We start from the raw sequence: 17,106 nt of genomic DNA, 5'->3' as shown, positions 1-17,106 counted from the left end.
CATCTCTGTGTATGTATGTACACACACACACACACACACGTGCAGGAGCGCAAGTTTAAAACTGTATGCAAATTAATTGAGCAGCAAGACTTGTAAACTGCTACTCTCTTCTGTCCTGGCATAGAATTGCCAGCCAATTTGACCCGGGGGCAAAATTCTTTTCCAATCTTAACTGCAATGATTAGATTCTGGCTGTAGAAGCAAAAGCACTATGGCTGGCTGCAGATGAAGGATGGAAGTACCGTATTTCACTGTGCATGTCTGTGGCTAGTAGGAGGAGGCAAGGGCCCCTGCGCATAACCAAAATGCACTTTGACTGCATTTCAGTTTCTGTGACGCTCCCACACACCTTTTCCCACAATCTTCCTTCTATTAAATACTTCTGATCCCAAATATTTTTGAGATCCAGTTCAGATTCATGGCCTGCATGGAGTAATGCGTGAGCATCAATGCGTGAGCTCTCTGTATGCGGGGGGAGGCCTGTTGGGGGTTGTTAGTAGGGGAGCCCCATTGCTGGACGATGCACACGAAAGAGTGGATGAAGGAAGCATTGTGAGGTGACATCATCTCCTTCGTGTTTAGTGTTTTGCTTTGTTGTTCTTCAGTCGTTCAGTCGTGTCCGACTCTTCGTGACCCCATGGACCAGAGCACGCCAGGCACCCCTATCCTCCACTGCCTCCCGCAGTTTGGCCAAACTCATGCCAGTCGCTTCGAGAACACTGTCCAACCATCTCATCCTCTGTCGTCCCCTTCTCCTTGTGCCCTCCATCTTTCCCAACATCAGGGTCTTTTCCAGGGAGTCTTCTCTTCTCATGAGGTGGCCAAAGTACTGGAGCCTCAACTTCAAGATCTGCCCTTCCAGTGAGCACTCAGGGCTGATTTCTTTAAGGATGGATATTTTTTGCTTAAGCACTCAAAAATATTTAATCACCCATAGAACTGCTCTGCAACCTGCTGTTTGGTTAATGCCAACCTGGGTGCAAAGTTCTTCCCCTAGTGCCCATCACTCAATGCCCTTTTGGTCATGAGATGCTTAAGATGTGGCACCTTTTTCTCCCTTGAGAAGTACGTAAAAGCTAAAGGAGGAACTTGGAAGAGTGCCATTCTTTCTCGCTTTTCAATGCTCAGATTAATTCTACTGGATCTTGACTTTTACCCAGAGCACTTGAAAAAAAAAAGAATTCTGTCTGTGTGCATGCGCAAGCACACTCTCATTTTGTGCCTTGGTGGGGGGCTCATCGGGTGCAGAGGAAAGAGGGTGCAAATGGCTACAGCTCAAGAACCCAAACGTGCCTATTGGCCTAAAAAGGTTAATGCCCCCAGTGTTAATGGAAGTGACAGTACATTGCAGCGGTAGAGGCAAGAGCAGCTGAAAAACAAACCAAGCTTTGGCATAACGAGACATGATTTGTATACCCTTTTGCGAGATGACTTGTGATTTGTGGAACAAACAGTGGTTAAAACAAACCAAGGCTTATTGTTATAAGACATTTAAATACCAGCCAACAACTAGGCTACATAATCTCCTAAAAATTTCCGCAAAAAGAAGTTATGGAAAGCTGATAGTGATTTATATTCTTAAATAGGAGACACATAATAGACAAGTTATATCAATGACTGGTGTATTATCTATATATTTCTATATATTCACCCTCAGTTATTTCTAAGAAATGGAAACCCCCAAAATTAGTATGAACGATGCATCGTAGATAATGTGAATCAAAGTATGTGTTTTATTTATATGATTTATTATTCGCCGTTTCTCCCTAAGGTTCCAGGGCGAGTTACAGCAATTTAATCATACAATTTGAAAAAGTAAAACAGTTTGTATGCAATTATAAAAGCTGATAAAGCAATTCAAAGCAAAAGCACCAGTGTATAAATCAAATATTTCTGAGCATTATCTATTTAGATAGTACAGTGGGTTGAACAGACTATCTTTGCTGAGATTACAGATAATGCTGCATTTGTGAGTACGCTTTCTACCCTGTGATTAATATTGCAAGAGTGGCTATTAAGTAGCCTTATCATCAGAATAAGCCTCTTATAAAAAGGGGGCACAACGCCTATTTGCAAAGTTATGAAGTTTAGCCATTCTTCACCTAAGAACACTGGGATGATTAACATCCTTGCACAACTCTAATCCCCTGGGACAGAACTCACTTGAACAGCGATTCCTTAAGTATGTAGAACTGATATGCTTCCAGTCACTAATTATCTCCATTTTTAGCTGGAGCCAGGAAGCAAACTCAGCTCTGCATCTATATGGGACCTACTCCTGTGCCTATTTTTTAAACCTTGCTTTCTCTTGCTGATATTATATCACAAACCACTGTATGATACTCTTGTTTTGTTTTGTTTGTAATAAGGGCAAGATGCTGTTGTTGGCTGCTGCTTCTTGCTTTTGCTGTTCCAAACTTTTCTCTCATCTTCTGCCGCTTGGCAGTGCAGAGATTCTCAACTTTGAATACTTTACTTCTCATTTGGAGAGAAACTTTGGAAGGCGGTGCGAAGAGTAGCTTGGACATAAATGATCCAATGCACCAATCCCACTCTTCCCAGGGAATCTTATTGTGGGAAGCAGCAGGCCTGGTAGGGAAAGGCGAATCGTTCAACTTCCCTGCTAACCCTCGCACCCCCACCCCCCCCCCCCGTCTGGAGTTTCTCCAGTCCAACCCCATATATTGCGAGTGTGAACAAGAGGGCTACCCTCAAACCATCTGATGAGCCTCCAGCGGCAGGCACGTTCTACCTCAAATCCGGGAGGAGCGACGAACAGGGCCGGGGTGGCCTGGGCGGGGCAGGGAGGTGTCTCTGGACAAACTTGACAGCTGAAAGGCTCTGACTGAGCCCTTGGCGAGGAGCTGCTTCTCAGTCCCGCGTGCCCCCTCACTTAGTTGGATCCCGGTGCCTCTTTGCCTCACTTCTTAGCTTCTTAGGTAGAGGGAGAAAAGAAAGAAAGAAAGAAAAAGATTCACGATCATTTCATTTCATATACGTGCTATATGTCATGGCACATCCCCGCCCGTCGGTGCAAGTGCAGATCCTGCCTCCAAGACCGACGCACGCCTACTTGTGAGTAAAAAAAAAAGGAACGAACTCGGCGGGCTTACTCGCGAGTAAACCATACAGGGCTTCCCCCGCCCCCCTCCGCTTGGATCCAGCAGTCTCTCAGCTGCTGAGCCCCCGGAGATATTTCCTACCGTCTGCCCCCGGCTCCTTGTCTCTCTTGCTCAATCCACGCTCTCCTTCCTCGCCTCCCTCCTTCCCCGCCGCTGCCCCGCCTCCTCTTCGCTCGGTTGAAGCGCCGCCCCCCTTTCCCTTTAAGAGCTGCGCCTCCGAGTGACGTCTCAGCGAACGCAGCTCTTTTGGAATGTATGCAAACGAACCCTCGCCCGCCCTGTCCAACGGCGAGGCGAGCCCGGCCCCCGCCAGCCAACGGCGCGCGGGCGCCGCTGAGGGGTCGGCCAATAGATGCAAAGCGCCGGCTCGCACCATATAAGGAGCGCCCTCGCCATAAAAGGCAACATTGTATCGCTTTATATGGGGGGAAAGGCATCGCGGCAGGAGGAGGACAAGAAGGAGGCGGAGGGAGCGAGGGGGCGCCCCGGGCCGGCGCGGATCCTGCGTGGAGCGTGAGCGAGAGGATCGCGAGGCAGGAAGGCGGGCGAAGGCGGCAGCGGCAGGGCAGAGCGAGAGCGTGGAGGGGGCCGGGCCGAGCCTGCCGGCTCCGGGGCCCATGGCAGCGCCGGCCTGACCCGACCCGTCCGTCCCACACTGGCGCTTAAAGGAGGCGGCGGCGGCACCATGTTACCCAGCGGGGCCGGGAACGGCGCTGCCGCCCTGCCCCGGAGCTCGGTCATGGGCATGGCGAGGACGTCCTCGGGCCGGCCGGGCGCGGGGCTTCCCCGCGGGGCGAACGGCGGCGGCGGCGGCGCTGCTTCTTCTGCTTCCGCGGCGGCTTCTGCGGGAGTGCGCGGCCCCGGCAACGGGACGGGCCCTCCTAGCGGCCCTGGGGCGGCCGTGGCGGGTCGCTTCGAGCGCGATCGGGACTTGGGGGCGGCCGTGGCGGCGGCAGCGGCGGCGAGCGACAGCGAAGGCAACTCTGAGTCTGGCGAGGAGGAAGAGCTGGTGGGCGACCGGCGCGGCGTGAAGCGGACTTTGGGCGACATGGAGCTCGGGGTGGTGGTGGGGGGCCCCGAGGCGGCGGCCGTGGCGGCGGCGGCGGCGGCTGCAGCGGCCGCGGGGGGTTACGGCGGGGCGAGCGGAGCCGTAAGCGGCGCCAAGCCGGGCAAGAAGACCCGCGGCCGCGTCAAGATCAAGATGGAATTCATCGACAACAAGCTGCGGAGATACACCACGTTCAGCAAGAGGAAGACGGGCATCATGAAGAAGGTACCGGGGGGGGGGAAGGGCAGAACGCGTGCAAGGAAAGCGGGGCGGGGGGGGGGTTATTTCTGGATAATAGGGGTTCTGGGCTGCCTTTCTGCCTGTAGAAAGGGGGTGGAAGGGAGGGCGCTCTTGACATGCTCGGAAGCACCGTTGTCTCAGGTGCACGTGCTCCGTTCGGAGCGCCCCAAGTCGGCCTGTCAGTGCACCCGTTGGCTTTGGAGAGAGCAGCTCGGGGCTGGCTGGGTCTTGGGCAATTGACACCGGAAGGGGAGCCTGCTATGGGCCTAGCCAGCCAAGCCCCGGCACCGGAAAGGCACGCCCCGCTCTGGCCCGGATTCAGCTCGAGGAAGGCCTCCCGTTGCCGCTCGAGCCCTTCACTTCGAAATGCATCGCGGAAAGGGGGAAATGCAGCGGACGGATCGGATGTTTTACCAGCCCGGGTTGCATTCGGGTGAGAGGTCGGGGGCTCGTGGCAAATCCATTGCAGCAGGGGAGAAAGGTGTGCCTGTGTTTTGCAACAGGGGATTCCCCACCCCCCTCGCGAGCCCGCAAATAAGCAGGCAAACTTCGACACCCCTGTCCCTTACTTACTTTGTGCAGAAGCCCCATTGAGTTCAATGGGGCTGGGCTTGCAACATGAACTCGTTAGTTTGGGTGTGCTTGGTGTTTGCTTCCCTGTAAAGTGGCAGTGGGTAGAACTGACAGGCTAACTTGAACTAAACAAAACTCCAGCCAGTCCCCTGGTGGGTTTCCACTGCTGACCCCTCTAGTTTTGAGGGCAAGAATCGCAGTGCCATCCTGTGCTTGTCTACTCGGAAGCAAGCCCTATAGAATTAAAATAGGGATTGCTCCCCATTGCGTAGAGAGTTGAGCCTCTGTTGGGAACTGAGTCTGCAATCCTAAACATGGTTACTAGGGAGTTTTCCCCACAGTGAGACATACAGCCAAGTAGACCCACATAGGTTTGTGCTGTGGGTGAATCAGTTTTGACTCAGGGATAAGGAACTTGTGGTCTTCCAGATGAGGATGGACTTTGATTTCTATCGATCCCAGCCCGTTGCCAGGGTTCAGAGACTATGGGTTCCCCATCCCTGATTTAAAACTTGATTAAATGTTAGGGCTCCTCCTTGAGACAGGCTTCCCAGCATTAAAAGTTATTAGAATCATAGAGTTGGAGGGGACCATGAGGATCATGTAGACCCTTTTACAGGTGGGTAGCCGTGTTGGTCTGCCATAGTCAAAACAAAATCGAAAATTCTTTCTAGTAGCACCTTAGAGACCAACTGAGTTTGTTCCTGGTATGAGCTTTCGTGTGTATCTGAAGAAGTGTGCATGCACACGAAAGCTCATACCAGGAACAAACTCAGTTGGTCTCTAAGGTGCTACTAGAAAGAATTTTCGATTTTATGTAGACCCTTGACATTGAGTCTCATACTCTACCTACTGAGCTACCTCTCTTGAGCTTAAAAAATGATTTGTTAGCTACTGTGGGTAAGATTCATCTAACAAACCCTGTCAACAGAAGCCCTACACAGAGATTCCTGCTTGTGCAGTGGGGCTATCCCTGCCTCCCATGTGTCCCTGAAATTGGCTGGGTTTGGGGTTGGAATAACCTCCAGGACAATGTGTGGGGTAGCAGAGAGGGATCATGCCATCTGGTAAGCTGACATGGTTGCGCAGATGGGACTGGAACAGCCCGATGTTGAATTATTCCCTTTGCTTTAAAATCTGCGTTTTAGGTTAGCAGAATCGTTTTCTTCTCGTTCCCTTCAGGAATGCCACAGTTCTCCCCCGTTCACTGCAGTGTTTCCCCCCGAATTTGGTATAGGATGCTGCAACAGCAATCGCAAACAACTTTGTTTTAGGAAAAGGCAGATAAGGCTATAGGGCCACAGAGTTTTATAAAATTATGCATGCACCTTGCAATACTAGATCCTGGGGCCACTCAGTTAAAACTGAATGTTGGAAGAGTCGGGGCGAGCAAAAGAAAGTTGAGCCTTGAAATTCTCTCCTACAAGGGTGTAATGATGGACACCAACTTGGATGGCTTTGAAAGAAAGTTAGACAAACTCATGGAAGTTTATGCAACTAGCCACAATGCCTTACGTTTTGCCTCCATTGTCAGAAACAACATGCCTTTGGATACCATTTGCTGAGAATCACAGGTGGGCAGAATGCTGTTGTGCTAATGTCTTGCTTGTAGGATTCCCCACAGGCATCCGGCCGGCTGCTGTGAGAAACAGGATGCTGGACTAGAGATGGGCCTTTGGACTGATCTAGCTGAGCTCTTCCAATCTTGGTTGCCGGACTAGGCTTTTTTAAGCAGTCCAAACAACCTGTAGCAGCCCGAATTGTGGCATGTACAGTATGAAGATTCAGCAGCTGTATTGTGCCATGCCATAAGCTCGTCTCACAATTCAGTTAGCAGTCTTTAAGGTAACCCTGAGACTCTTGGTTGTGTTAAAACCATCAACATCGCCCGCTCTTTTTCAGGGAGGTATTACGATGTTTGAGGTGTCAATACCAGACTTTTAAAAACAGTGGTGAAGAACTTTCCATATCTGTTAATATTCTCTCACTCCTTCTGTTCCTCCCTCTTTGTCCCTCTTTACTCCATTATAGCTATGTCCTTACATACCGCATTTTTCTGTCTATAAGACGCCCCCCCATGTGTAATAAGCCCCTTATTTTTGGGGACTCAGATTTAAGAAAATGGGGGGAGGTGGCCCAGTGTATAAGACACCCCCTAATTTTTCACATTATTTTAAAGGGAAATAAACCTAGTCTTATACGCACATGGAAAAATACGGTATATTGGCTTACGGTGCTATAACTTTGTTGCCTCGGCCCTGTATACTTGAATGAGTGTCCCCACCTGCATTGTTCAGCCTGGACACTGAGGTCCAGCTCCGAGGGCCTTCTGGTGGTTCCTTCACTGCAAGAAGTGAAGTTACAGGGAACTAGCCAGAAGGCCTTCTCGATAGCCAGGCAAGAGGGCCTTCTCGGTGGTAGCACCCTCCCATCAGATGTCAAGGGAAAAGGGGGGGGCTGAGGCTGAGGTGGGGATTGGTTGAGGGTAGACTTGTGGGCTAGCTCACAAGCAGCAGCACCCACTGGACTGGTTGTAAGGAGGCAGGCAGCTAGAGCCTGACTCAGGGTGGTGGGGCCTCTACTGAGTGTTTCTAGAATCCACTAATTTATTTAGGATTACAGATGAAGGTGTGGTTTGAGAACGCATCATTCAGACCCCTTCCGGAAGCTATTCAGGTCCGGATGGGAGCTCCATGTTGACCACCTCAGGTTTCACGGTGGAAGAATGGCCGTGATATAACTGTGCATAAAATAAAATCGCAGCTTGCTTTATTTTTGATGAACGACTCCACAGTATATAGCAAAGTTCTAACATTCTGCATGTGTTTTAAGTGTTTTGAACATGTTCGCACTCCTAGAGTCCCTGAGCTGCAAAATAAAAACTTTTTAAAAGGCAAACGGTACACACCCATAGAAACATCATGCGCGAGTACACCTATTCCTAAATCCTCAAGCAGTTGCTCAAAGAGAATGACAATTGCTCCCTTCCCTGCCTTTTAAGGGGGAAGAACAATGCTGTTTGGCCAGACCTCCCATAAACCCTGACCATTGGGATTGGTAGGAGTTGGTTCAGTACAAAGAGTGAAAACTCCACCATCTCTTATTTTAAAGCACGAATGTGGAACCTGTGGCTTTCCAAATGTTCACCTCCAGCTCCTACCAGCCCCAGTCAGCATGGCTATTGGAAGTTATGCTCCAGCAAGAACTTCAGGTTGGCAAACTGTAGCCCAGGAAGGTGCCTCACAGATTTTCAGAAGCATCCTGAAGCCATCTTCCCCAAAGTTGTTGGGAAGTTGCTAAGTTTGGAAACTGGTGTGTTTTGCAGCCCTAACTTAATGGTGAATGTCTCCTGGTGAGCAATGGTTAGGAAACAGTGGCAAATCCCCAAAAGGGAGTGGTATCTTTTTGACTGAAATCTGTAAGCGATTGCTGCAGCTCCTTTCTCTTCTCTGTGTTTCTCTCTCTCTCTCTCTCGCATATAATTTTAGTTTCTGAGCATAAGACTCATGCTGCATCAGATCAAGACTTAATCACATTCAGCATCCTGTCGCACCTCCTCCACCAGTGGTTATCCAGTCACACCCTAGCAGCAGCCTTCCCTTCTCCCCTCTCCCCCCATTGATAATCTGAACCTAGAGGGCTCCATTCAGCTACTATGATTGACAGAGTAACCCCTAAAGCATTTCTGCCCCTACTTTCCCACCTTTCTGCTCTACTTTCCAACCGCATGGGTGGTATTCAGCTGTTTTACTCAGAGCAGACCTGTTGAAAATAATGGCCCTAGATTAGCCATGCCCATGAATTTTCAGTGAGTGGACTCGGAGTAAAACGTAGTTGAATACCGCTCCGTGTTTTCCAAGGCAGCTTACAACTCGAAACAGTTCTAAAATTAATTTTAAACGACAAAAAACCACACACAAAAGGTAGAACACCAGTAAGATAAAACCAGCAGGCCATAGTACAAAATATCTCTTCTTTTTAAAAAGCTAAAAGTTAAACAGATTTCCTGGGTTCCTAAACGCTAACAGTGGAGATGCTGCGTGGACATGTCTGAGGATGATGTTCAAGAAATGGGGCAGCATCACTGACAAGGTTCAATCCCAGGGGTGTCTTGTGTGAAGACCTAAGTCGCCAGGAACAGTTGGTCATTCAGGTACTCTGACCCCAAGTTGTTACAGGCCAAAGCCAGTACGTAGATCTTTTAATGTGTGATCATTATCATGATTCAGTTCAGACATATCTTGACTTAAGTTGAGTTACGCTTGAGCCTTCTGCCAGTACCTGCCGCCCCCTTTCCTTCTTCACTCGCCGTGATTGAAGGCTTGCCAGGTGAATTAATTATACCTGAGCTGGGAAACGGCAGTTACAGGAACAGAGGAATGGAGTGAGTCCATTGGTCCATCTAGCTTGGTATTGTCTATACACTTGACACTCCAGGGTTTCAGGCAGGTAACATCCTCGGCTCTACCTGGAGATGCTGATGGTTGAACCTGCGACCTTCTGCACGCAGGACAGGTGCTCTGCAGCTCGACTTCAGAGCTTCCTCGACTGGAACCAACCAGAATCCTGACCCATGGTTTGTAGTTGGTTTAAGATCTTGGTTTGTTCTGAACCTGGTAATTGTAGTTTCCCAATATGATTGACTTAACGTGGAAAATCTGAGTCACAAATGGTGGAAGGGGTCACTGGCTTCAGGCACATGAACACCTTGGCTTATTAAGTTGAAATATGTCTGAACCAGACTGATGAATCCCTGTTTATAATTCGACCGCTGTGTTTCAGTTCTGGTGAAAGTTTTGGAGCAATCGTCAGAGGCAGCTTCACTGTAACACATGAAAGTAGTCCAGAGGTGGACTCCCAGTTCTATCCCAGGTTTCTGACCAGGGAATTTGAGCCAATGAAATCCTCAGGTTCCTCATCCCTGTAGTAGTCTGAATCTGGATGTTACTGTTGTTGTTGTTGTTCAGTCGTTCAGTCGTGTCCGACTCTTCGTGACCCCATGGACCAGAGCACGTCAGGCACCCCTATCCTCCACTGCCTCCTGCAGTTTGGCCAAACTCATGCCAGTCGCTTCGAGAGCACTGTCCAAAGCGACTGGCATGAGTTTGGCCAAACTGCTGTTTGTTACTGGATGTAACTGCTGGATGTTACTGACATAGGGCTAATTGTGGCATGGTGTTTTCTTTCCAAGAAAGGGGGCGTATCTGTTGCATCCCTTTTGAAGCCAGTGAAAGCTGCTTTGTGGCACAGATGCCCCTGAGCTTTCTGTAGTCAAAGCTGGACCTGACCACCCCTGAAAGCTGTAGACCTGACTCTTCCAAGATGGATGGCAGAATTTCCCAAATGCCGCATGCCACATCTTGTCTGCACTGAGCTTCGGTTTGTTCAGTCTCATCTATCACATTGCTGTATCCACACACTCAATATGCACTTCCTCCATGGCCGGTTAACTCATTGTGGGGTGAGTGTGTGGGGTGGGTGTGTGCATTGCAGAACAGGAACTGGGCTCTTTTGCCCTCCAGCCACTGGCATTCATCCTCTCCTCTGCTCTCCTCTCCCGAGTAAATGGCAGAATTTAGGCCAGCACCCTTGGGCCAAATGTGTTGTGTGGTTGCGGGCCCTCTGCACACGCCGCCGTTGCCATTTGAGAAGCTCTCCAACAGCTGGTCTTGCCTTCCCCCTGAGTCGCTGCTGTGAAATGAAGCCCGGAGCAGCTGTTTGCCATTGGGACACAGTTGAAGAAAGGCTCTGTTCCCTCCCTCAGCTGTCCTGCTCTCTGATTGTGGCCATAGAGCAGACTGGAGCATTCTGCCGCTCTCTGCAGTATGTTGCCAGCAGTCTGGCCAAACAAGAATTCAAGGGGAGTCGGGAAGCTGCAGTCCAGCTCTGCGTGAAGGTCTGCCTAAGGTCCGGGGCAAGGGGCTGCGGAGGCAGCTGCAGGCAAGGCTCACAAGGCAGCACAGCTGCAGCTCCTAGGACTGGGCTGCCACACATCCTCTGAACTTGCACCTGTAGAGTATGCCTGAACCGCTCGGAGCCTGTTGAGTCAAACACAGCCCAACAGCTGATGGGTACATAGGAAGCTGCCATCTACTAGAGTCAGACCAGGGTTTCATCTACCTCTGCATTGCCTGCGCTGGCCGGCAGCAACTCTTCAGGGTTTCAAACGGGACCCCCTGAGCCCTATCTGGAGAAGTCAGGGATCAAACCTGTGACCTGCATGCAAAGGCGAGGCCCTGAGCTGTGGTCCTCCCCACCAGGGGCTTGATTCAAACTCCTAGATTTGCTGTGTGCCCAGGAACAGCAGAGGGGGCGGGGTGAAAAACATGGCTACTGGATCCTGCTGATCTCTCTTTCAGGACTTCTTTCCCAACAACGCCTGACGTTTCAAAGGGATGCTTCTACAAGTGAGAGAGATGAGCAGAACCTGCATCCTTGTCAGCGGAGCAGTGTGTCCGTATCAATACTTAACTTTGTTTGTTGTTCTGTGTTTGTTTATTTTTTCTATTTATAAGAGCATTGCCCTGCTGCGAAGGAAACGTCACTCAAAAGTAATGCTCTGAGGGTCTGGGCCCAGGCGTAGCCATAACCCTTAGGGCAGAACATAAATCAGTGTCTTAAAAGTTCAGATTCCCAGGGACTCTTTCCCCATCATGGCTGCTGTAGGGTTGCTTCTGTGCATTGCAGAATAAGCACCAAGCAACTGCCTTTTGTTTAGACATGCAGTTTGCGGGATTATGAATGTGCGTGCACACACGTGCACTTTGCTCTTAAAAAAAAATAAACCTCTTAGAAGTGACTATATGGCCTTGTGCCATCATTTCAGGAGTGGCTGCTCAGTGTGAAGTAGCCTAGTTGTGCAACCAGGTAGATCTCGCCATGTTAACCTGCTGTCCTCCAGGCGTTCCTTGGCTTTTCCCTGCTCTGGTTGTGACTTTCTGTCACCTGGGTGATCTTTGGAGTGTTGCTGCTGTAGAGGTCAGTTCAGCAAGCAGCGCACGAAAGCAGGACTGTAATGACCTTTTCACGGTTTACACTTTTAAGGCAATTCCGCCCCCCCCCCGGCCCCCTTTATGGAATCACTCTGACAAGATCTGCAGCTAACTCTGCTGGTTTTCTGTAGCTCAAGGCATTCGTAGTCTCCAGCTTGACGCTTTGCCTATTAAGCTGTTTGCAGAGAAGCAGTGACAATGGTAATGAAATTAGAGGCTTCAACTGCCGAGCACATCTTGCTTTTCCCCATGTTTGGGGGACTTCTTTGTATATATTTTGCATTGTTTCTGGATGGATGCCTTTATGCGTTTGTCAACCGGGATGCGGGTTTGAAAGCCGGTCTTCTGACTGCCGCATTTCAATGCTCCTTGTCCTATTTTAGTCTTTGATATAGGGTAACAGCAGTGGAAATTTGGTAAAATCCTCATAGAGATCTTGAGGCTGCTGAAATGCTTCAGTTGGGGGTCAAGTGGTGTTATATGTATGCTGCAGGGAGTTGCCACTTAAGCAGACTGTTAGCTGCAATTACCCTTTGCTGGACGGAATATGTGATTTGCCCTGTTCTTTGTGCAAAAAACAAAGAACCTGCATTTCCCAGTGTTGTATTCTCACTTGAACACCCAGCTTGTTTTGCTCTATAGGAGACAAACTGTTATTGCATTTCAGCCTTGGTGCTCTGTAGCAAGAGAGACGTGAGCAAATACGGTACAACCTTGAATTTGGTGGGATGTGTGGATGTACGTTGGTCTGCATTTACTGCTGGAGGCCAGCCCTTGCCAACCTGGTGCCCTCCAGATGTTTTGGAACTATATCTCCTATCATTCCCAGCTAGCATACATGCGCTGGCCAAGGCTGATGGCAGATGCAGTCCAAGACATCTGGAGGGCACCAGGTTGGCAAGGGCTGCTGAAAGTTAATTAAAATGGGGGTGGGGAACTTTGACCCTTCCATATGTGGTTGGACCAAATAAGATGCTCTTGCATCCTCTTCTCCTTGTGGCCAACCAGATGCCTTTGGAAACCCACAAGCAGGACCTGAGCACAAGAACAATCTCTCCTCCTGTGGTTTCTAGCAACTGATATTCAGAAGCGTTACTGCCAGATTTTGATCCTGTTCCTATTCCAAATAGCACCTGTGATAATTGGAGTTAAATACCCGAAGGACTGCCAAAAAGATCTGGCAAATTTCATATGGCAGGGGGGGAAAGCAAGGATCAAATATGAAATAATGATTAGCTCTAAAGAAATGGGTGGCTTTGGAGTTCCAGACCTAAAAATGTATTATGAAGCAGCATGTTGGAGCTGGTTGAGGGATTGGATAACGCTGAGAAATAGAGAAATTTTAGAATTGGAAGGGTGGGATAAATTATATGGTTGGCACAGTTATTTATTTTATGAGAAATTAAAGATGCATAAAAGATTCAACCATCTTGTAAGGAAAGCCCTAATGGAAGTGTGGGAAAGGACAAAAAACAGTGATTCAGAAAACGTGGTGGATTTCTCCAATAGAAGCTACCTCTACACTTAAAAATATAATAAGAAGGCAATGGCCTACGTATAAAGAGTTAGAAGAGATGAAGGACAAACCAAAATTAAAAGGATATGAGGATTTAAAATTGTTGGGAATATTTTCAATTGAAATCAATATTTGAAAAAGATTTTAAAAACAGTGGTTTTGAAAATAAAGTAACGAGTAAACAGAAAATCCTTACAAAAATGTATAAATTATTAAATAATGGACAAGTAGATCTAGAAATTAAAAACAAATATGTTAAAATGGGAACAGGATGTAGGTCATGAAAATGAGTATAAAAATTGGAAGCAGTTTTGGACGAAAGATATAAATTTTATGGCATCATATCAATTAAAAGAAAATTTTATGAAGATCCATCACAGATGGTATATGTCGCCTGTAAGATTAGCACAATATTGGAAAGGAAACCATGTACCAACAAAAGGGGAGTGGCAAAGTAAAATGCTAGAATATCTGGAACTCGCAAAGCTGACCGACTTTATAAGACATAAGCCAAAAAATATAATACAAAAACAATGGAAACATCTTAATGACTATTTGGATAGACAAGAGGTGAATGAGAGGTACTGGTTGTGTTTAGAATAACTTTGTGAATGATACAGATAAGTTCGGAGATGAATTGGAAAAATGGACATAATGGCGATAGCATGAAAATGACAGATGAAAAATACAGAAATTAGAAAAATGAAACATAAAAGCAGTGGAAGTCATATTTTGAAAGATCAACTATTTCTGTAGAAACCTTCTACTTACCTACTTTCTCCTCCTGCCCGTCCTGTGGCTTTTTTCCTCTGTCCCCCTTTCCTTCCTTTTTCCTTCCCTTTAACCTTTTGTATTTCCTTTCTCTTCTCTTCTCTTTTTTTTCTGCGGTATAATTTGAATTCATAATATTAATTTTGTAATATGTAATCTATGTGCTACATGTATTTTTAATATGTAATAAAGTATATTCTATAAAAAAGCGTTACTGCCTCCAACCATGGAGGCAGATCATAGCCATCATGGCAAGTAACCATTGATTGCCTTTGTCCTTCATGAGCTTGTCTAAATAAAAGCCACCCAAGTCGGTGACCATCGCTCCCCCCTGTGGGAGCAAATTCCATAGCTTCGCTCTCTCCTGTGCGCATAAACACTTCATTTCGTCCATCCTGAATCTTCCAACAGAAGGTCCAGAAGTTCTAGTGTTATGAGAGGGAGAAAGTCTCCTCTACCTCTGTGCTGTGCGTAATTTTAAAAACTTCTGCCTTGCCGCCTCTTTCCCTGAACTAAGAGCATCCCAAACGCTGCAATCTTTCTTTAAATCGGAGTCGCTCCACCCCCTTGGATCATTTTGGTCCCGAGGCAACCAGAACAACGCACAGTAAGTCCAACCATTGGCCATGCTGCCTGGGACTGGTGGGAGTTTGGAGTCCAATAGCATTTGGAGGGCTGCACGCTCCCCACCGCTCAGGGGATCGTTGATAAAGGATAGCTCTGTGAACAACTACTGGTAGGCATGAGAGACAAAAGAACCTCATTGCTGTACTTCTGAATGCCACTAGCTGTTGCATTCCTCATGCCCTGCTTTTGAGACTCCACAAGGCACTTATCTGTCTACAGCTTTCTGGACTAAGAGTCAGAGAATCATAGAGTTGGAAGGAACCCCGAGGATCATCTAGTCCAGGGATAGGCAACCAAAGGCCCGGGGGCTGGATGCAGCCCAATCGCCTTCTCAAGAGAGCCAGTGTGGTGTAGTGGTTAAGAGCGGTAGTCTCGTAATCTGGGGAACCGGGTTTGTGTCTCCGCTCCTCCACATGCAGCTGCTGGGTGACGTTGGGCTAGTCACACTTCTTTGAAGTCTCTCAGCCCCACTCACCTCACAAGAGTGTTTGTTGTGGGGGAGGAAGGGAAAGGAGAATGTTAGCCGCTTTGAGACTCCTTCGGGTAGTGAAAAGCGGGATATCAAATCCAAACTCTTCTTCTTCCTCTCTTCTTCTCAATCCAGCCCGCAGACGGTCCAAGAATCAGCGTGTTTTTACATGAGTAGAACGTGTGCTTTCTTTTAAAATGCATCTCTGGGTTATTTGTGGGGCATAGGAATTTGTTCATTATTATTTTTCAAAATATAGTCTGGGCCACCACATGGTCTGAGGGGCGGTGGACCGGCCCACGGCTGGAAAAAGTTGCTGGCCCCAATCCAGTCCAAGCCCCTGCAAAATGCAGGAATAGGCCGCCGTTCCTTATGGGGATCGAACCCGCAACCTTGGTGCTTTCAGCACCGCACTGTAACCAACTGAGCTTCTAATGAGACTAGCTGGACCTTTTGCCTCTTCCAGCATCGCTCTCCTCCTGTTCTCAGGCCCAAGCTGTGCAATGGCAGGAGGAGAGCCTTAGCTACGGGATTTGACAATTAACTGCCCTGATCTGCTGCTTTTCTGCTCTCTGACCTTGTCTGTGGTGGTGGGGGTAAAGGGCAGCTGCGAGGAGGCAAGTCCGCCCGGGAGGTCGGCGTGGTCTCTTAAGAGAGGTCAGGCTGTGGCATATTGCTTGGTGATGACTTTGGCTGATGTTCCTCTCGCTGACTGATGGCCTGTGCTCAACTGTCAATTGCAGTGCCATTTAGAGTAAGATTCCCCCTCCTGTCATTGCTGTTGGCCCGGGGATGAAAAAAGCCACCTGCAGTAAGTGAGTTGGATGGGAGAGCAAAGCGGTTGTGCTCCTCACAGGAGATTATGGTTGGGTCCGGTTTGGTGCTGTCTCTGATTCTGGTGGTGACGGAAGGGGGAAAAAAGCAGCGAGCTTTGACTCTTGCTTGCAAACGGCCCCAAGCATGATAAAAAACTTAGTTGGTCTCTAAGGTGCTGCTGGAAGGAATTTTTTTATTTTGTTTCGACGACGGCAGACCAACACGGCTACCTACCTGTAACTAGAAGACAGAGTGTTGTTTGCCTTTGTTAAGGGTTCTCCGAAGTGAGATTTCTTGCCCTCTAGTGCAGGTAGCTAGCAATGAGCCGGGTTTGATAAGGTAGCGAATCGCAAGCTAACCAATGCAGACTGGACGGAGGATATACAAAAAAAAAAAAGTACCAGGTGTTATAACAATTATAATACAACGAAACCAAAACACCAAACCGGCGCCTGTCTGTGACCACCACTACGTATGACCCCTGCCTCTACATATGGCTGTGTGATGAAGCCACTGTTCCCTCTTATATGACTTTGCACATCCAGCTGAGAACTATCTGCAGCACTTTTTGTGTATTTTCACTGCCCTATGACACTATTATTGGCAGAGTATGAACTATTTGTTCATAAGTATCTCCAGGCTTTGACACGCACGCTGCACTTTAGTGTGTTTAATTGAGTAAAATTGTTCCTTATATTTGCAAGCCGGTTTGGTCTTCTGGTTTTGTTGTATTATGACTGTATGGAGGAGACTGGCAAATGCAGCAGGTTAAAAAACCCTGGCCTAATTGAATACTAATTGGAACTTCTTTCACAAGTGAAGGAATGCTGAACATGCTTCCGAGCATGTGCGAAGTAGCTTTCCCTCCCTGCTGTGTAATCGGAAGCAGTCCTCCGACATTTTTAGAGGGCGGGTTGCAAGATAAAACTGTG

The 17,106-nt window shown here is 48.2% G+C and overlaps 1 protein-coding gene across 2 annotated transcripts in view; it reads left to right on the top strand.

The window, feature by feature from the left end:
• Window positions 1–3,678: 3,678 nt before the first annotated feature.
• SRF (serum response factor) overlaps window positions 3,679–17,106 on the top strand; it is a 65,272-nt gene continuing 51,844 nt past the window's right edge. For both annotated transcript variants that reach the window (XM_033144933.1, XM_033144932.1), the window contains exon 1: window positions 3,679–4,395. In XM_033144933.1, coding sequence (XP_033000824.1) covers window positions 3,808–4,395 — 588 coding nt within the window. In that variant the 5' untranslated portion in view covers window positions 3,679–3,807. The remainder of the gene's footprint in view (window positions 4,396–17,106) is intronic.

The sequence above is a fragment of the Lacerta agilis genome, chromosome 3 (genome assembly GCF_009819535.1).
Source record: "Lacerta agilis isolate rLacAgi1 chromosome 3, rLacAgi1.pri, whole genome shotgun sequence".
Classification (NCBI taxonomy): domain Eukaryota; kingdom Metazoa; phylum Chordata; class Lepidosauria; order Squamata; family Lacertidae; genus Lacerta; species Lacerta agilis.
Note: the sequence above shows the minus strand (reverse complement) of the source record. Positions and strands in the feature narration are given on the sequence as shown.